This window comes from Monomorium pharaonis, chromosome 5 (genome assembly GCF_013373865.1).
Source record: "Monomorium pharaonis isolate MP-MQ-018 chromosome 5, ASM1337386v2, whole genome shotgun sequence".
NCBI lineage: Eukaryota > Metazoa > Arthropoda > Insecta > Hymenoptera > Formicidae > Monomorium > Monomorium pharaonis.
This window is the reverse complement of record NC_050471.1, coordinates 25,952,346-25,975,062: the sequence shown is the minus strand read 5'-3', so window position 1 is coordinate 25,975,062 and position 22,717 is coordinate 25,952,346. Positions and strand designations below refer to the sequence as shown.

At 33.3% G+C, this 22,717-nt stretch overlaps 1 protein-coding gene across 3 annotated transcripts in view; it reads left to right on the top strand.

Moving 5' to 3' along the window:
* LOC105833236 (nuclear factor of activated T-cells 5) overlaps positions 1-22,717 on the top strand; it is a 49,205-nt gene that overhangs the window by 9,269 nt on the left and 17,219 nt on the right. For 2 of the 3 annotated variants that reach the window (XM_036286831.1, XM_036286832.1), the window contains exon 2: positions 10,095-10,267. The exons of the other annotated variant lie outside the window; for it this stretch is intronic. In XM_036286831.1, the coding sequence (XP_036142724.1) occupies positions 10,132-10,267 (136 nt within the window). In that variant the 5' untranslated portion in view covers positions 10,095-10,131. The remainder of the gene's footprint in view (positions 1-10,094; positions 10,268-22,717) is intronic. 3 annotated transcript variants of the gene reach the window in all.

Sequence of the window (22,717 nt, the reverse complement as noted above, 5' to 3'; positions counted from 1 at the left end):
CACGATAGTTTCTTTTAATCTCATTGATAACTCCGTCGTCTGTCTAATGTTCTGATACTCCGACATAGTGCATCTGATAAGCGATATTATCTTTGATATCGCAGTATAGCTAGTCTGGGCTGAATATTCTTGCGCTATGAATTCTAATAATTTCAACAGATTCGGTATCTTCTTCAACGAGACAAACTCGGTGATCGGCAATCTTTCGGATGTGTCTTATGTAAAACTTTATTGATACACATTCCATAACCCGACGAATCGTTTTATCAAATGAAATATGTTTTATTTTGATATCCAGAATAACATTCTTTACTCCATCTTCAGATGTAACTCGAGTCAATTTGACATTGATGCAGCTCACCAGTTGTCGGTGTTACTTTTTGTTATAACTGATCTAACTTTATTAATGAGATCACCAAGGTCTCCACGATGTTTTTTTATAGAGTTCTCTGCTACCAAATTGATAGTATGAGCAAAATAGATTATGTGCTTGATATTAATCAAATATTTGTATGAGAGCATCAACTATATTAGACTCATTATTATCACAACTGTTACAACTTCATCAATATCAATGCATCATTTTATTAGAATGCTAAGGATCACATATGCATTATAATTTATAATGTAATTCAACAACTTCGATTTCCTGATTTTATCTTCCTAGTTCTATTCATTACGTCCGCTATGAAATGCATTGCGAAAAAACTTTTGAATTCTAGATATCTGTAGTGATATAAATATAAAATTTTATTTGCTTTTGCTTAAAAACTTCGGCCATTGTGTCATATTTTTTATCAAATCTTCTTTTAATCGCATTTTTTAAGGAGATTTGTAAAAAGGTGTATTTTTTTACATTAAATGCTTGAATTTCTTGAATTGCATAGTAAATTAAACGATCGGTGATCAACAGATGAAGTAGAGAATAGCATTCACTACCTGTGGGCTTGAGAATCACCATCATTGAAAAGATATATAAAATTTACAAAAAATTAAATATTTATTATTACTTTTATCATCAATATTTATGTATATTATTCTATTAAATTTTCCTTTTTATAATTATTTAATTGTCAATCTAGAAATATTTTATTGTTAATATACAATTATAAAACATAATTTTCGCCAGAATCAGATATCTTCTAAAAAATTGAAGCTATAGGTGATGCACTCATGCGTAAAACGTAGTTTTTGCTATCATAACACAAAAAGTAATAAAATAGAATTGGAAATATATTTATAAAAGTATAAAACTGATTAATGGCAAAGTACATGTATCTCAACTTCAGTTTCTAAACTTGTTCCAGCTCCAGCGTGTGAAGTCTCAGTGTTGTCAGCATTGTTCAGCCGGTGACTGCAAGTGAAAGGAGACTTTATAAAATTCTTAAATATGTATAGCATAAGAGGAAATGCATTATTATTATTACTTACACGTGTGATTAATGGACCTTTTCTTCCTCTTCATAGGCAATTCGTTTCTTGAGCTTGTCCTTTTTATCCATAGTGTTTTTTCGGTATATTTTCAAGTGTCTCATCATATTGGTTGTATTGCCATAACACTTGATGTATTTTGGCACACAAGTTACACCACGCTGTGTTCACATCTGTTTTCTTGAAATGAAGCCACTCTTATTGTATTTTTAATGCAATTGATATGAACAAACAGCTGTAATAAATATAATTATAATTTTTTTCCTCTTTTCTTTCTCTTAGGATTTTTTAATTCTTTTAACAATACATTGCCTCACCTGTCGTTCTGTTTCTTTTCTCTTGAGAAATGATATGAACGTTGCAGCGATTAATATCTAGAAGTATCGATATTCGACATCGGAGTATGCGAGTATCGATATTCTCAGCCATTGCTAACTTACGCAAGCGTTGGTTGGTCGCATCCGCTCGTCGTTGCTTTCTTCAGGATAAGATAGCCAATCAGATCGTCGTATCGAACATCTACGTTTATTGTTTATCGAGAATTATCGATAAATTTTATTTGATCGCGGAGATTGCTATTTAAATATAATGCAATATTTGAAAGTATAATTGCTGAAAATATGAAATATTAAATGCGAGATATTGAAAAAAATTGCATTTTATATAAGAACCAAATGGATATTCTAAAAGTAAAAGGAAAATTCTAAAGTTGAGGTCAAAATTATAATAAAATTGAGTAGTCTAATTTCAACTGTAGAATTTTTTTATTTTTAAAGTATTTTCTCGATTCTTAGAATACAATTTTTTTGGTGTGGCATTTTTTAAAATATAGTTTTTATATTGATAAATTTTTTAAACAATGATATGCTTAACGAAAAACTCTAGCGAATTATATTTGTTTATATTAGAGATGAACAGTAACATAGTTAAAAAGTTAGAATAATAATAAAGGTTGAAAAGTTAATAACTTGTAATTTAACTTATTTCAAACAAGTTAATTTTATTTAGTTATTTTAACATATTAACTTTTTAATTTATTTATTAACAATTTCTTTTTAATGCAATTGATATGAACAAACAGCTGTAATAAATATAATTATAATTTTTTTCCTCTTTTCTTTCTCTTAGGATTTTTTAATTCTTTTAACAATACATTGCTCCTTTTAAAAGAGTTAATATTTTTTCTTCTTTTCTTTCTAAATAATGTTTTTCCTGAAATAAATATATTTTTTCGTTATTTCATATAAACTTTATTTACAAGTAAAATATGGAATTTATAGTATATTTTGTATTGCAATTATTTTTAATTTTAACCATTGAAATTAAGAGACGTTGGAGCTAGTTGACTAACTTTTCTGTTTTGAATTTTTCCAGTCAAAAGTAAAAGAATTTACTTAAAGAATAAATATTATATTCATTACTAAATACATTAGATACTATCTAATAACGTTTTAATAACAAATGAGAAAATAACTGAATAAAAAAAAATTGTTGAATACGTTCCTTATGTGTCAAATAATGCGACGTATGCGAATAATGAAGCAGATAAACAAAAATGACTTGTAGGAATTTTTTATTAATCTTGGAACACCAGTCTAATTTTAGAAGGAGACCCTGTTAAGAATTTCAATTCTTTAGCACTATGGAATAGTTTAAATTTTCTAAGTTTGCAGTATCATGAAGAAACTTTTATGTTTGAGAACATAATGTTTGCGCACAGTGTTATTATTCGGTTCGTCTTATAATTACGTGTGATATGATTGATTACAAAAAATTATCGAGACCCTGACTAGTATATATCCGCGTGAATTCGATTAAATTCGCTAGCGTCAAATTATGCGCACATTCGCAATTCGCAATTCGTAACTCGTAATTTACTTAACGTACGTGAATAATGTCGAGAGAAAAAATTGTCAATTCGTCATGCGCGATTCGTCGTTCATCTGAATCGCTAGCCGAGCGGGTTTTTTTTTTACGAATCTCAAAGGACGCGAATCACGAATTACGAATTAAGAATGATGTACTGCGAGTAGTCGAAGAGATTTACAATAGCGGATCTTCTCGAATGTTGAATCTTCTCGAATCATGAATCGCGAATCATGAATCGTGCGTAGTTTGGCGCTAGACAATACGCGCTGTTTGGGTTTGTGTATGCGCAAGCTGAACTTCACCGATTTACAAAGATTTACATAAATGTTTTTTTATTCAAAAGTCAACTACTTAATTAGCTGAGGTCAAGACCGATGTTTGAAATTCGAAGTAGCCGTTTTTGAGGCCAGCGAACAGACTTGATTTCAATCAGCAATCAAATCAGAGGTGCTCAGCTGACCGGACAGCTGGGTTAATTGACGAATGATTTAAGGTACGTACGTTGACGCACGTGTTCGCGAAACGTGATAGTCATTGAGCCCGGCAGTGACGCTCAAATACCTAAATACTTTTAGCTCGAAGATTTTTAAAAAGCCTTCAGCAATTTCAAATCACATTTTTAGATTGTTAAAAACTTGTAGATATCTTCAAAATTCTTTTTACTAGTTTTAATGATTTTGAAACTAAAAAATTAAGTATTTTAAAAGAATTTTTTCTTCTATTTAAGGGCCCTTAAAAATCTGTGCAAGATTAGAGATATAATAATGTCTGTAAAAAATCTTATAAAAAAATAATCGTATTCAGCGATTATTTTTTTATAAGATTTTTTATAATTGTTTTCGAAGAATTTTTCTAGTGCTAAAAATATGTAAAAAATTATGTGTGCATTTTAATTTTCTGTTTAAAAATAGCGGGAAACCGTGTCAAACGTATTTAAATACATGTAAATTTATTTTATGCAGTATAGTATTATTTTTATACGGAAATTAATTCGAGAATGAGGCATTTTTTATACATTTGAATTTAGAGTGTGATTTTCAAGTATTCTGAGAATATGCGGAAAATCGGAGAAAAGGTTCTGAATCTGTGTTCACATTTGTATCGCGTGCGTTATCAGCCATTCTATGAGAACCACCAATGATAGCAGGCCGTCCACCTAGAGATAAGGACCCAAGTCCAGTCCACAAAAGTGCGTCTCTATTTAGTATTCATCTCCCTCTCATGGTCGCCACGAAATAAAACTCTACCCTCCTTTTCTCTCCCTCTTTCGAACAATGTGTTTTCTTCGTATAAGCAAATCGCAGATGCGTAGTTTCGATATAGTTTTGATATTTGCTGCCCTGGATAGCATAATGATGTTACAATTAAATAAAGCAGGTCGTCATCTTCTTCAAATTAAGTCAATTTTATTGATGTTTCTTAACGTATCATTATATATAGCAAAATGTGAATTGTGAAATGTATATGGGATTTTTGATATTCCGCGAAAAATTTAATTAATTAAAATTACATTTAATGAGTTAAATGTAATTAATTAAATCAACATTGTAAATAGTTCCTTCGAGTTTGTTATTTGATGATTTGTAGTCGAAAATAATTTTGCTATCGATAGTATCAGAGATACATATTGTTGATATTCTTGATATTCTTAATCATCACGAAACGTAAGATCTCATTCGAATAAAAACAAAACAGATTCATCGAGTTTAGATATTTCTTTTTTACGTGCAGCAAACGTATATAAATAGAAATAATATATGTGAATAAATAAAAGCGTAATGAAAATAATACGCATGGTATGAACATCTACTATCAAGATCGTATCCATCGATTGATGTAACGGAGCCAGCGGCGCGTATTGTGTTCGTGTCTGTATTCGCACATATGCGTGTATGTGTGTATGCGTGCATGACGAACGTCTCGTAGTGCAAGCACCGAATAACAATTAAGCCGTAAAAGCGCGACGATAAATAAGCAAGACGGGTCATCGTCCAGCGGTAGACGAGATTCACGTTCAACGAGCCATGCTAGAATCGCCAGCGTTCATGCACACGCGGACACCATGACGTTGTCGTTATTTCGATAGCATCGAAATATCAATACTATCATCGAGCATTGATGTTTGTTAGACCTAGTTTCAAAGTATGAGTGTTTCAAATATCATTATATTATTATCGTGATGCTCTGATAATTTATTAAACTTTAATCTCTCGTTTTTACGATACGCTCGAGATAGTTATTATTGAAGGCAAGAGAATAACGTTACTTTAATATTATATATATATATATATATATATACATATATAGTTATATGTCATCAAAATGCATTTCCTCCCTCTTTTTCTTTAAATCAAGAATAAACTTTATATAAGTCGCCCGAGGCATGACGTGAACCGTCTGGGGAAACACGCTCGACTGTGATCGATTTTTCGCAAAAACTCGTCACAGGTTTTTCATGTGACCCATCGCCGAAGCGACCGGTAATCGTCTAGCGTGACTAATGGAACTAGCGAGCTTACAGACGTTTACCGCGCTATCAGCGAGCATACAGGAGTCCTTCCTTCGTGGGTGCCGCGTACACGTGCGTACGTGTATATGTGTAGCGAATAATTGGACGGTAGGCGCGTGTAAAAGAGCAGGAGAGGCGGGAGGAAAGAAATGATAGAGGAAGAGAAGGAGGAGGAGGAGAAGGAGGAGGAGGAGAACGAGTAACAAACATGTCGTTGAGCGCGATTGTCTTGCGCACATTGGACTTTATTGCTGCATTCGCTTTGCCTTGCTGTGTCGGAAGAGACGGAATGATCGGAGGGATCGCAGGGTGATGAGGGGAGGATAAACTCGAATTATTCATACTTTAGGTGAGATTATAAGGCAGTTGAATGAAACGTTTATATCTGTAAGGTTCATCTTAGTAGATCTGAATAGTATATTTGCATAACGTAGTGCATTCAAATATGATTTCATATTCATTCTGGCTCAAGTAGCGAAGGTGTTTAGATGGATGTGTTACGCGCGCATATAAGTCTATAGGTATGTATTATACAGGGTGATTCGCAGTCTATTCGCTTTTTTCAGAAAGGGATAGCAGCCAAGTTAAGGAAACATTTTTCATTACCAAAATCTACTTAATTATGCAACGGTGATATTTTAATTGGTGATGATGATATTTCTGGGAACTATCAAAAATAGATTAAAGGCAAATTTAAAATTTTAAATAAAAATATAGGTCGAATAAAAGATATCGTCGGATAAGTATTTTAAAAACAACCATGTTTAAACTTTTTTTATATAACTTCCGGTTCACGAGAAAACTAAGGAAATACCAGATTATTAGTTATCCTTCTCTTTCTCTCTCTCTCTCTCTCTCTCTCTCTCTCTCTCCATATATATATATAGTGTTTTCTATGAAAATTGTAATGGAGAAATTTCTGAGACTTAAAGACAAGTCTTTGAATATTAATTTGATATTTCTAATAGCAAAATATCGATAAATATAATGAAATTTTTCATAATTTTTTAACTATATTTGAAATTAACGAATCAGGTTGTTTTAAATTCGTGTGGTAGTCAGGTGTCGTAAAACGTACAATAATAAAGGTGAAAGCTGACTGTCGCCTTTTCGGTCAATATTGATATAAAGATATAAGATGTTACATATAAGATGTTATTATGTTATTACACATTTTGTTGTTATACATTACGTTCTGTATATATAATTACATACACACGCGTGCGCGCGCGCATTAATACACACACACACATATCTATATATAATTAAATATTTTTTGATGGGGATTGATGTAAGTAAACTCTACTTTATCATTACATTAAATCATTACATTACATCTAAATTTAACTCAGCGTTAAATTATATCGTATTAATAGTTTGAGTAACCTTGACTTAATATAGTTTTATATTGTTTATATTAGACTTGTTGTATTTTAATGACATTAGTAGTTTAATCTAAATTTATACCAGTCTAATTTAATACATAACATGTCGATGTAACTGATATATAATTTATATTTAATTAACAGAACAGTAAGATACATGAATATGTAAGATCCGACATAAATACATAAAAGAAACTTTTAACAATATCTATTTTTTTTTTTCTTTAAATATTATTTTTTCTTTTTCTATATCTGCTATTACTTCGTATTCAGGTTCATGTTCGTTTGGAAAGGTTGGCACAGTTGGCAAAATTATAAATTAAAGGTACCGTTAGAAACTAGGTACGCGTTGCGAAATTTAATTTCGAAAGTGAGAGGGTGCGATTTTTTAGACGCTCAGATAGACACGCTAATGAAACGGGTGGGTTAATGGCGATAGTGTCAAATAATTCTCATCAGTCATCATAGTGTCACGCGTTTCAGATCGGTGTCTCGAAGCTTCCGTGACGGCCGAGATAACAATAACGATAAATAATAATAAACATACCTACGCGCGTGGCATATAGCGCGTCAGTGCCCGTGCGAGCCATCGCGCCGCGCAGATCGTGGAATGTTCGCGCTGGCGGTGTGTTTCGTGACGAGCGAATTCCGATCGCGAGAGAGATCGGCGAACCAATCATTATCAAAAAATAAAAAAAAAAAAGCGGGAGAAAACCATCATTTAAACGGCGTTGTTGTTAAACCGGTATACGCAGACGGCAAAAAAAAGCGCGGATTTGTGAATTAACTACCGAGAGGGATCGGCAAATGTGAAATTGTGATTGTGCGGGGAATTCCTCATTCCGCCTCTCCCCTCCCAGCGAAATGATCTATGGGTTTCCGCGTCCCAGTGACGTCTTATGTGATAATCCCACGGGGGGGTCCAGACGGCCACCGTACACCATACACAATTTTTTCATCGTTATGTAACATCTCGGAGACGTCGATTTACCGGAATCATTATTTTATTGTGTAACCATCTCGCTAAATTATATATACAGAGTGTCCGTCTTGCGTTGAATAACGGCTATTTCGCATTACTTTTTTGCACCGTCGAACGAAAGTTTTCAACCTGTGCACGTTCACTTTCGAGCGCTCGTTATTCAAGGGGAGAAAAATTTTCCAGCCCGGCGGAAAAGTTTTACAGAGGGGAATATTCTCCTTTCTCCTTGTTGAGTCTCCGATGTTATCTCGAGACTGCTCGGTTGCTTCTTTTTCCTGCGCCTTGTACATACACTGTGTTGTGCCGATGCGCGCGAACGTTGGGGAAAGAATGGGAGGGGTAGAGGCGTGAATATCTATACGGATTGTTGGAAAAAAAAAAAAAAAAAACTCGTGGAACTATGGTTTTCCTTATAAATAGCAATTACAATAGATTATCTAACCGATTGATAACCGATCTAACCGCGCACGATATCCTGACGCGTTTCACATTAAGTTGCTGCGCGGGTCATAAATGAGCCGCGGATTGTAAACTTATAATCGACCTTTGACGTCACGCGATCGACGCCACACGATCGTGACGCGTCCGGAACGAGCGAAACGCGGCGCGTGCATACGCGCGCTCGCGCGCACGCGCATTAATCGATCACGTTCGTGTCGATTATCTAATCGCCGTGCGCCGTGACAGAATTCTCTCACGGCCCGCGAAGATTCGGCTGAAAATTGCAGTTTTGTATACGTAGCTCGTGCCGCGTGAAGGACAAAGCCGTTATTGCCGCATTCGTGTCCAATCGTCCCTTGAAGATGCGCGCGCGCGCGTTTAGCCGCGCCGAATCGGCGGAATTTGAATTTCAGCGCATTCGCGCTCGCGGTCCCTCCCGATCTCTCTCGGGAATTTGGCTTGCCTGTTTTTACATAACCTTTTTTTTTATTTACGTAACATATTTGCAGCGTTAAAATTACATCGCGGTGATCGCACCCGCGATAATCTCTTCTGTTTATTACGTTTCGAGCATTGCAACTGACAATTACGGAAAAATTTCTAAAGCCAATTGCCGTCGTCACTTGGGAGTCACCTGCACGCCCCGATACCCCAAATTGAATTTTATCCGTCGTTTCCGCAGGCAGCAACCGGTTGGAGGCAGAAAGTATATCGATACTCAATCGTATATGCGAGTGTGTCCCTCCGCCAGTAGCCCGGGGTAATTAGCGCCTGTTGATTGGTCACCTTCGCCGGGGCGCCATCACTGCGCCGCCGACGACGCCGACGACGTACGCCGCGACGCGGGGGTGGGGGGCTTATTTACTCGCGCGCCCAGGTTGTGTCGATCTCGAGCGAGCGGCGTGGCGTCAGTCCGCGCGCGATGCGCGTCGTGCTTTTTCGTTCTTCTTAACTTATCTCCCTCTCGCGGTTCTTCCGCGTTTTCGTTTGGTTTTTTCTTCTTCTTCCTTTCGTCCACCTGCATCAACCCGTTCCCGTGTCACTGGCCCGAGGAGACCGTTGCTGTGATGCGCCTTCGTTTTCAGAAATTCGGTCAGTGAGCGGAGCGCGTTGTAGAATTGATATCTCTCAATGCGGATCTTGAAGCCTGATGATTTAAAAGAAGGATGACTTGTTGATACGAACGTTTCAAAATATTCCATTAGTTGCGTCAAATTCCCAAGTGACACGTAACTGATAAATCGAACGATTGGTGTTGACTGGAATGGCAAGGGCCTTGTGTGGACACTAGTGGACTTAGGACTAGGCATCCAAGTGCGATTATGATTTGTGAGAGCCCGTGAACATATCGAACGATTTATTTGACATATTACTGATGCAAGGAAAGGAACCTTGGAACGATCTTGAATGCAAATAAATACTAGTTTGTTAGAGGTCACTCAGTAATTTGTGAGTGTTTCTTTTTTTTCGACAAAAGGACAACGTGGCTGCGAGAAAAAGTTGTTGGGAGTCTGATGGCTCCTGATCTCGAGAAAAGGCGCCAGGAATTAAGGAGGGGCAGTAGCGGGACCTTGGACCATGTTAATGATCAAATGGGCATGCTCTTACAGTTGAGGTGTGCAGGCGGCACTGCGGACCTTCATCGTTATGGTAATTAGAAAAATTACGGCCACGTTTTGGAGCGTTAAGGGGGTCGTTCCCTGTAAACGGCCAAAAAAAGGCAATTTTTTAGGAATTTTTTTAAATAAAAGTATTATACTAAATGTTTTGAAACTATATAGTATTATTATTCGACATTTAGAAGGTATGACAAAAAATTTTTTTGTTGCAAAATTATATATACACTAATACATATATTATAGATTTCTTTTTTATTGGTACGGTGTGCCTCTCAAAGTGGTCTAAAACAAATAAACCAAAATTGTTTTTATCTACAAAATCATTGTTTCAACATAAATTTAAAGAAAAAAAATAGAATATTAACAAAATGGCAACACTAAAAATTTTTTGTCAATTTTTGTTAAAAATTGTTGTCTTATTTGTTTAAAAGAAGATATAAAATTAATTTTTTTGTAAAACTTTTACATTCATCCAGAATAGAATATTATATAAAGTAAATTTATGCAAAGGATCATGCTGATTGATCAATTAGTTTTTGAGCAATCCGGCATACCAATTATAAAAATGCTATTTTGCGAAAAACGCATTTAAAGTTAATTAAAAGTAATAGAAAATTGTATTTTTTTTACTTACTACTGACAAAGGCTAATCCATTATTCCAGTGCCATATAAAAATAAAAAGCCTTCTGTTTCTTCATAACATTCGTTTTGCTGCATTTGCATCAATTACAGAGAGAATGCCCCCCTTAACATATTTATATGGCTTTTATTTGCTTTTCCAATTTTCATTCAGAAACTTAGAATTTTATCGTTCGTTGTTCTAACGAAAATGTCACGTTTTCGTTTATTGAATGTTTTTTTGTTGTCTCTTATCCACTTGCTCTTTGTATAACATAGGAGCTCCTATAATAAGGGTTAAGATAAATTACCGTCATATACATTTAATTTAATTGATTTGTAATACTGATTTTATCGTAGATTGGTACTACTGTAAACGATGTAAAAAATAGAAATGTGTATCAAATATAATCAATAATTAAATTATATACTGGCATTAATATACATAATATATAACGTGACCAGCGATATGCAAAATCTAAGGCTAAATAGTTTATAAATTGTATAGCACTGTTATATCAACATAAAAGTAACTCTTACGTTGCATGTTATATTTAAAATTTACTTGCTTGACTGTTATATTTGATGAGTTTAGACAACCACTCAAAAAACGTTATCTCGTTAGTTTAACTCTTAGGGTTACTTCGACTAAATTTCGATTAGCTTAATCGTCCATTAATTCTGTTGTAACTGATAAAATTTGTCAACAGCTATTTCCTGGTTACAATAGAATTAACGATTCGGTTAACCAAAGTTTGACCGTGATTGTTATTATAGAAACTCTGTAATTCGAGAAAAATTATCATATATTAGAATTATGACAAGGTTGAAGATCTTTTAAGGATCATTCTTAATGAATTTAACCGACTTTGTTTCAATAAAAAAATGTTTGATTTCCTCGTTTTTTTCGCTTGTAACGGTTTTCCCAGATTTCTGCGACGGATGTTGATTCATTAAGAACTGGGAAGTTTTTTCTTCTTAGAATAATTTAATTCATTTAAGGACGATGTTTAAGATTCTTCGGTATAATGCGCGCAGTTTTATGCATTGGAAATTAAAGATTATAATTTGACCAATTAAGTAATCCTCTTTAATCGATAAAAATCTAATTTCTACATTGCAATCTTTCATTTTTAATATGTAGCTTGATACGAACTTAATAATTTCAAGTGTTTTTTTTAATTTGACTTTTAACATATCTAATTTAATCATTTTTTAAAGTTTTTAAGGTTAAATAAAAAAATGAAATTAAAATACAAAAATTTGGAAATGTAACGATAAATATATAGAAAAAAAAATTCTAATGAAAGATACTAATAAAATTTTATATCGTGAGATTATAATTAAAATAATATTTAAAAAAGTTCATAAAAAGTAGAAAAGCGGATTCAATAAGATGAAAAACAACGTATCTTTAATTTGTAATGAAAGTTTATATTTATGTTGCATTTAAGATTGTAAAGTATAAATTCAATTTAACAACAAAAAATAACAAAATTTATATTGATATATAAAAATTAACAAAACTCGACATTTTTTACATAATCTGTATCATAAATTGAAATACTAGTCAACGTTATTACATCCCTTTATCATAAAGATACAAGAAACTTAAGTTTGTTATCAAGAGACACAGGAGGTACTTTCCATTTAGTGGACACAAGTCGACATAAGTGTCATTTTTCTTGTTCATGGAATATCAAGAAAGATAGAACGACATCTGTGATACTTAATGGCCAGCTTTCAGTAGTATCTCCTATTAAGCGTATGCTTTATATTATATGATATAAATATCACTAGAAATTAACACAGTTATATTTAGTAATCATTTTGCGAAAGTCTGTTTAAATTAACGACTTATTGCTAGAAATATCAGTTTTTAAACATGTAGATGATGTAGACGATTATATCGTCAGAATACAATTATCACACTGAATTATTATTTTGTCATGTTGGCATGACTCTTTAATTAACGATTAAATCGGAATTTGGTTGAAATGGTTCTCAAAATCGTGTAGTTAACTCATTTTCCTTTTTCGTGATATTTTTCCGCTAGTCTGTTAAATGCATAATACATGATATTCTCTTCTCATTGATACTTACGTCGCAATGGCATGTTGTGATATTGTAGTTGTTGGACTAGGAATTAACGAACTCGAGACTAAGAATACAACTGCCCTACGATCACTCTTACAACTCTGTGTAAATTTGAGGCTTACATTGTAAACCCCGCATTAAGTGCAGGTCAGAAAGAATTTAACATTGTAACAATATTATACATTTGCATCTGTACGTTTACATTTAAGGAACGTAATATTTGTTTGAGGTTTGTATCATAATCATAGTACGTTATTAAAGATAATTAGATAACGATATATAATTCCTGCAAGTCATCTATATGTAAATTCTTCTTACCTCGAACTCTCGTAAAAGTTATGGTTTTCCTTCATTTTCTTTTTATCATACATTTATAAAGATTATAGCACGCGAAAAAACATACGTAGTGATACGATTTATGAATCAATCGACTAAGAATTAAAAAATGGCACTTTAAAGCTCTAAATGAACAATGAACGGAATAGAATATGATAAAAAACAATTTAATATGTTAAATAAGAAAAATTTTATAATATTCCTTATTCAACATGTTGAGTTAGTCTTTATTTTTTGTTCCTTACTTCTAATTCCGTTCACTGTGTTTTAAAGATAGATAGAGTGACGAACCAACTCCGAATTGTCTATATCTCACATACATATTTGTATTCTATTATATTGTATTTTATGTAGAAAAATAGTACATTGTATAACAAAGATGTAAAGTCGGCCTTTTGTTCACGAATGCATTTACCCGCACAAAAGACCGTTACGCCCATGTTGTATACCCGTTTTTTGTTACTCGTACTTCGATGTGTGATCCCTTGAGTGTCTTGGTTCTCGCAAATTGACAGGTCAAGGTTAGATTTGCAAAAGTAACGAAGCGTCGGTAAATGTCGATAGATGTTAGGTGATGTCTACGAGAGTTACCATATGCGTGTCGCGAGATGACGCGCCTGTGCATGTTGAAATGTGGTTGAAAATGATCAAACGTGCTGAAAAGTTTTTCGTCATGATTCACGCCATCTACATGAGGACAAGAACTATGCAAGAATGTTAAAATGCTGAAATTTACAATTTTACCCACAGAAAAGTGACACGAAAGGGACCATTTTTGACGTACATGTAACAAAAATATTTTTCTACAAGAAAAATAAGAATTTTTTAGATCGAATAAGATATTAGAATGTTTATTTTGTGTTTTTCCCAAAAAGTTGCTTTGCAATGAATTGTAGAGTTTTCCTGATTACTAATATCACAATCATAACGTTCTTTCAGTATTTTGTTCGTAATTTGGTTGCATAGGAATTCGTCTTCGATAAAGAGATCATTAAACCGATATTCATTTAATCAAGCCTTATATAAACTTGGACAAAATTAAAAGAACAAAAGTTTGAAATAGCACCGAGTTCGTAAAAGTTGATCAAAAAATCTGAATTTTTTATATGATGTAGCCCGAAGTGTCGACTTTACCTTTGCAAAGTTTCTTCGCTGTGGGTCTAGTAGTTTATTTAAAACAATCTAAGTATTGTTTTAAGATGTCATCAACTATTTAATCACAGAGTTATATTAACATCTTAAGACATTACTTTAAGATGGTCTTCTTATAAGATTTGAATACTGCACGGAAAAAACTACCTGGTTGCCACAATAATATAAATAGTTAAATATGGAACAGCCATACTGTTGCGATGCGGCAACCACTCAATACTATAGCGAGAATTATGATATGGTTGTCATACCCATATAAATGTTCTCACGCCCACAGAGCTATGGGAGTGACAACCATATCATAGTTCCCGCAAAAGTGGTTGCCGCATCGCGACAGTATGGCTGTTCCATATTTTACTATTTATATTATTGTGACAACCAGATAGTTTTTTTCTGTGTGGTTTTAGTCTCTCTCTAAATTACAATCGGTGTATTTTCACTGATTTGCAGTGGTATACTTATAACTGTGTCAATTAGTATCTATTGACTTTTAGTGATTTTTTACTTCAAAATTAATGTATAATCACTGAAAGATCGGTATATTTATTTCACTGATTGACAAATTATAAATATATCACTGAAATCGGTGTATTGGGGATTTGCATGATTTAAAAAAACAATTATATTTTATTTATACTTTTAATTGTAATTTTTTAAAATTATTTTTTAACATAAATTAAACAAGAAGATAAATAATAAAATATTGCATTATATGAAATTGCTGAATACGGTCCGGAAATGACCGAGTCTTTTCGAACGCTCTGTGACATCACATTGCAATATCCGAACTATTTTCATGCAGTAAAACATTTATTTGTCTAAAAAATGATTAAAAAAACACTACGTAAGTTGTTTTTTTATATGCCTCAAGCTGAAGATGTGAGAAAAAAAACTGGTTTAAAAGTGTCTATCGTACTGATGAATCAGGAAAATGTAGTTATTTTTGTTGTCAAGATTATTTCGCTATAAGTATTAATATTATAAAAATATATTTTTCGCTATATGTGCATCGAAAATGATCCTTTTCTCACTTTACACTCAAGGATCAACACTTCGACGCACAGGTAACAAAAAAAATTGTGTGCGACATGTGCAGGTCGGCTATTGTTCATATGTGCGAGTAAACGCACTCGCCTTTGGCTTGTACATTCATATCTTGCACTTACGGGCAATTAGTCGACTCACAGCACTAGTTGCACAAATATCTATTTTATATCTTAATTATAATATTTTTTAAAATATCAAACAACGCATATGTTCTTGTAAAATATTAGATATAACTTAAACATAAATTGAGAAAGGCCGCAATAGAACATTAAACACTATACTGTGTTTTACTTACAGTTCGCAACGCTCATATCATTTCATCTTTGTTGTTTAGCAAATGTAAAATAAGAACTAACGATACTCACGAGTGTTGCGAATCTTAAGTGGAACGCAGCGTAAGATGGTTTAAAACTATCGCAATATAATGTTATGCACTTAAAAAGTAATTAAAATCGTTTTCTCGCAGCATAGAAAATTTCAAATACTATTAAATTTCATTTTAATTTTGTAGTACCTACCTATTAATAAAAGATAAAAATTTTGTTATACACAAATTTATAATAATTATATTATATTAAAATTATTAAAAAAATATATATTTTTTTCATGCCAACTCTTAATTGTCGATTTATAATATCCAATCACATGATTGTAATTAGTTATTGTGGCTGTAATTTCGTATATCTCCGAATCTTTTTCAAAAAAAAATAATTTTGAAAAATAATTAGAACATAAAGGTTAAGAGCCTTTTTACCTCTGGTCAATCTAATTGTATTTAATCTAATTGATTGATTAATTCAGCGATTGTCAACGTGTGAATTAAACATAGTTTGTTACAAAAGAGAAAAAGAGAGGACAAATTCTGATATATTGAACTACAATTACCATTTTTGTGAGTTAATCGTCAATTAACTTAATTAGATGTTTGTGAAAAAGTTCAAATAAATACACACAAGGAAACGTAAGATAATGTATAAAAATAAAAGAATAAGGAACAATAATTATAAGCACACATTTGATGAATTTATTTAAGCTAGCTAACGATGGATGATCGAAAGAATAACGCTAATGTCACAAAACATTCAAACGTGAAGATCTCATGTTGTAAATAGCCACACCCACTCATAGTGATTGATGCTTATGTTAGAATTTTTTTACTGGCTCAATTCATCGAGAAAATTTTATATTAAATTGGTCAATTAGCGACGCGGATATCATTTCTAAAGTCCAACAAAAAACATATATATATGTATATAAGAGCGTCTGCAGGATTTTTTTCAGAGGGAAAAGAGGCAAGTACCTCTTCTTGCCTTCTCTACAGACTCTTGCCGCCGATTTGGGCGATCATGCGTTGTTATTTTCTAGGGAGAAGGCAATTCTTGTCCCCTTGCTGCGGATGCAGCGCTCCCCTATACACACACACACACACACACACACACACACACACACACACACACACACACACACACACACACACACACACACACACACACACACACACACACACACACACACACACACACACACACACACACACACACACACACACACACACACACACACACACACACACACACACACACACACACACACACACACACACACACACACACACACACACACACACACACACACACACACACACACACACACACACACACACACACACAAGGTATCCCAACATATGAGTCGCTCGTAAAAAGGTAGAAGGGATCGAGAGGAACATAAAAGTTCAATATTGTCTTGGATTAGGTTCACCAATAATCGAGATATTAACGTATGAAATCTGCAAATAATCTAATTAATTTCTATCGTAATTGTGAACAGTAAATTAATGAAAGCTTATCGTACATTCAGATAGATTTTTTCTTCCGTGTTATGGCTCGAACGGATCGAGCTTTTCCCTCGGCGTGCTCTCATTCGCATAATTCGAAAAATTAATACCTCGATTATTGATGGACCTAAGCCAAGACAATATTGGACTTTTATGTTCATCTCGATCCCTTTTGACCTGTATACATACACAATAAAGAACTCTAATTAAGTGAAAAATGAAAAGAAATTATTATACAACATCTGGTTTAAAAAACCGTTGCGTGTAAATGCCGTGGTCTATTTTTTTAGTAAAGTGAGAGAAAGAGTTTCCATTGAGAATATCATTATATAAAATTTGTCGGTTTCCCGGAAACTTTTTACGGCTTCCACGATTTGGAAATTTCCAAAGGCATTTTCAAATTATTAGGTGCGAGGGTTAGAAACGAGTTATCAATTTGTGATTGACGATTTGCTTATATGCCTCCGTGTGCTGCGATATGTTTTTTCTTATTATACTTTATCTTTTACCATCTCGAGGTTTTTGCACTATAATCTACTTGTATTCTTTTTATGCACGTCCTTTTTTTTTCTTTCTTTTATTCATGTCTATTCACTTGTTTGCTTTCTTATTACTGTTTATCTCATGAGTCTATGCCGTCATGCGTAAAAACGTACGGAAACAAAGTACGGAATTCTGACTTCTAATTTAATATTGCGGCCACTGACTTGAAGCAAACATTAAATACAGTATTTTCTTTCCTACGATAGGATCGGATGCGCAACTACCTATCATAAAAGACAGAAATGAAATAATAACATTTTTGCTTTTAACTTTTTATTGGAGGTAAATACCTGTCAAATCTATTTCTCTTATGCTTATAACTTCTCTTGTGCTCTCTCTTTAGTCTCAAGTTTATACAATTTATATTAGAAACGAAAATAAAATGCTACTTAGGATTGTGATACGTGCTGTGAAATATGATAGGATAATCTTCGTGTTAATCACGATTTTTAAATAGAATTACATGATTTTTTTACGTACGATTTCTTGAATTATTCTTTCTTTTATTCTTAAACTTAAGTTAAATCACCTTGCCTTTTTCTATGTACTTTATATGTGTAAAAGAGTTTTTTATTCTATAAAGTCAATTCGAAGCGGTAATGTCGGTAATTCCATTAATTTAGTATGCCTTTGAGGTGTAAAATCCTCAAACAATCAAAGTCACACTTACATATATGTATATTAAAGAATATATGAAATTACAAATAGGATTGTGTTCTGTGTGATTGTGTACTGTATTGTAATATGACGTGAATTGGAAGTTTAAAATGAGTGTGAAACAAAGCTTGCGCGCGAATGCCTATGTTCTCTCTTTTACGGGGTTAATGGACTTATGACGAATGTTTTTCTGCACTATCTCCCGCCGGCATTATTATTGTTGAAAATACTTAGCGCTAGTATCGCGACCAGCCAGCGAAGAAAATGGCCGTATATGTGCGTGCGGTTTTAGATAACCTTCGCGGTTCTCGATACGCGTCTAAGAGTCGAGACACGATGAAATATGAGAACGAGATACAAGAAATAAGGAATAAGCGCGGGAGGAAGTTGATTTGCGGCAAACTGCAATTAACTGCGGATGTTGGAAGTAAATTGGTCGATGGACAAAAATATCGCTGGATCAATGACTAGCAAAAAAAAAGGAGAAAATTAGCCGTTTTGGTCATATTGTCAATTGTTAAAGTTTCAAAAAAAGATAAATTTTAAATTTAGAAGGTTAGGCCGGTGCTTGATAAGATTACATTTTTCAAGAAGATACAATACGTTTTCAAACTTTAAAATGTATTGGAAACAAATTGAAAGTTAAGAATCAATAACTGAAAATAATCACACTAATTAGTTAGTAGTATAAGGAAGCCATCTTCGATGATCTTGACTTTGACAAATGTTGCCAAAGTCATGACGTTGAATGACCTTCAAAAGGTATTAATTATTCATTATTTGTTACAAAAATTAATAATGTTTTATAAATGAAACGACATGGATTTTCGATTTTCTAAAGCGAGGTTTACCCCGTTCCCCTCCCTCCAGCTTACGGTGCAAAACGAGGTTTGTAATTGTTCTTTTCTAGTCTCTAAATTTCCTAGAGTGAAACATTACTGCATTCTATAAGAGTGAATTTTTACTCTAATTAGAGTGACAACTCTAACTTGAACATTGCACAAATTTAATTTTCACTCTTTTAGAGTAATGTTTCACTCTAGGAAATTTAGAGAGTACATGGGTTTTCGACTTTTACTCACGTGGAAAGTCGAAAACTCTTGTGGAACTGAACAATTCTATATTTCATTTAGCACCTTAAGTCAGAACGGGGTGGACTTCAATTCGCGTGGAAAGTCGAAGATACATGTGGAACCTATTTGTAACCCAACCCAACCTAATCTGCGGTCTGTTTTATAGCTGCACTGAGCTGCAAGCCAGCTACTGAACTGGTGGTCGTAAGTTAAAATATACTTGTCTTTAACTTACTGTACTAGTTTAATAGCGTAGCTCAGTGCAGCTACAAAGAATAGGTCACTAATTTCCAAATTTGAAAAATTTTCTTCCGTTTATGAAAAATTTTTTATTAATGATTTTTTAACGAATAATAAGCGAAGGCTAATATCCTTGGATGTCATTCACGATCGTGATCTTGATAGCATGTTAAAGGTTAAGGTTACCGAAGGTGACTCCCCTAAACTGAATAATTATCAAAATGAGTTGCGAGTAGAGAATTGAAAAATGAAACTTTAACTCCTTAACAGCGGGACATGTCTTTACAAGACGAATATTAATGCTGTCGTATTCCTGTCACTGTTTACGAATGTGGTCGTGAATGACGTCATTGATTTCAGCGATTGCACTCTACCGGAATCGAATCAATCGTGCGTTGAATAAAAAGAAAAAAACAAAACAGAAGATAAGTTAAAAAATCAATATATTATTTATGTGTTTTATTAGTGTCTATGAGCTTTAATTATGAGAAGATTCGTAAGGCTGAGATAATAAAAACGGAAAATATACTTATGCAATCATTGAGTAACGTCGCATATATTTCTGGAATTCTTTAATTACACATTTGTTTACCGCATATACTTTCGGAGTTCTTTCAATTTCTCTATCGAAAAATCTAACGATTTACCGTTTCTTCTCTTAGTATAACATGGAAATTTAAAACTGAGGAATTTGAGTATTTAGATACTAATAATATCGTGATGCTGTTTGTTTTTTTTCCATCCTAATAGGGATAAAAATTTATGTAAGATGAAAAAGAAGGAAAGGAGAATTTGAAGAATTCATAACTTGATCGATTATGAGAGAGAAAAAAGAGAGAGAGAGGGGAGGGAAGGAGGAGGAGGAGGAGGAGGAGGAGGAGAGCAAAGTCCAAAAGATGGTTGTGACGATTTCGAGACTCTAAAGTTTCAAGGTTTCCGAGTGCTCAACGATGTTGTGTAAATATCCGAAGTGACTCAGGGATATTAGCTTAGACTGAAAAGTTCGTTAACTTTAATTGCGTTATCATAAACATATACGCGTGTTGCCAAACACGTTCATTGACGATCCACATGCGATTGTCACCTCAAATTGACACGCAGAATGGAGTCTTTGGCTTGTACTCAATGATCGCTAAAATCGCGTGTAAACATCGAATATACGCGTATACGCGGTTCATTAACGGTGCGCCGTATGCATAGTTGAATAACGTCTATAATTTGTTGAATAACGGAATACACGCACGAACGACAGTTGACTCAATTGGCGGAGGTTTGATAAATTTGATTAGACTGAACCACACAAAACTGGTTTTTCGAGACGGCCGCAGTTAGCGCGACTGACAACGACGCTCCGAGATGCTTATTTTGACCCAAAGTATTTACGAGACTATGTTAGTTGTCAATATGCAAGTTTTCTTAGCGATTTACAGAGTTTTTTAAAGGCGACTAAAGTGAAATCTATCACGTTGAAATATAAACGGAAATATACTTAATTATTATAAAATTGATTGAAAACATAGAAAAGTATATATGTGCAGTATACCATAAAGAATTGAATTGAATTATTTTGAGACACACAAATACACAGTACAAAATATAGACCTCTAAAATAATAAAAATAGATCTCTAAAAATGGATCTCTAAAAATAGATCTCTAAAAATAGATCTCTAAAAAGACCCGAATAAAGAGATTATTTCTATTTGGATGAAATGAGATTTTATACAAGAAATTATTTATGTTGTTATTTGAACAAAATGATTTACTATAGAATAGAGCAGAGCAGTCTTCCTACAATTCTTACTGTACATCATCTTATATGTACATTTACATTGGTGATATTATTTTGTTGGAGTCACTTTCTTATCCAAAGATACGAGCAGACGCGATAAATTAAAATTACATTGATACAGTTGGTTAATGTAAAGTAAACAGTTTTGTACTCGATTAGGACAAAGATAGATATTCTCATCTGTATCTTCGAGAAAGAGATAGAATTCGATATTGACATCCGGCGTTCTCTCGCTAAATTTAAACAATCATTTTAATATTCTTTTAACCCGGGTGTGTAATCACCTGGCGTATTGTTTTACACCCCAGCAGCGAGAGGATAAAGTTCAATTTTCGTTGTTGATCGAGAATCAAGACCTATATTTTTCATTTCTTCTTGCTCTCTTAAAAAAAAATATTGAATATAAATTTGTATATATAAAATTATCTCGAATAAATTGTAGAACATGGAATTATTTACGCGGAAAATAAAACTAGGTAACTATTCTCAGCTTAAAGACAACTTTAATGAACTCTTGTAAAAAGTATTATTACTTTTATTATTTTTATTATTTTAGATTTAATATGGAGATCAAAGATAAATGATATTTAACAGAAATTAATAACTGATTTCCTAACTTAAATTATATGTCTTTTAAATTGCTATATTAAATTACTTATTTATCTATAACTTAATTATCATTTCATTGGTAAAAATCTTTTTAGAGAGAGAAGGAAAAAGGATGCGTGTTTAGGACACGTATATACATGTTTTCTTCTTAATTGTAGATTTTCAAGGTCGTAGTAAAATTTATGTATACATGTCACTGACATCGCGATAAAATCTACGATGTCGTCATTACCGAACTCACGGAAATTGATGCGGCGTCGTGAATATTAATCGATAGAAATGCCAATGTTTCGTAAATCTAAATTTATCAATAAGCCCGTAATGTCCCGTTATCATTTTATCTAGTCCCCCTTTTCGTCACGAGCGTGCCCGCCAGTCATTGAAATTGTTATCCCCTTATCGAGAGACTCGTTCATAGATACACGATGTTCTTATCGATAAGCCACCGTCGCGCCTCTAATCAACTATCAGTAATCAATAAAAC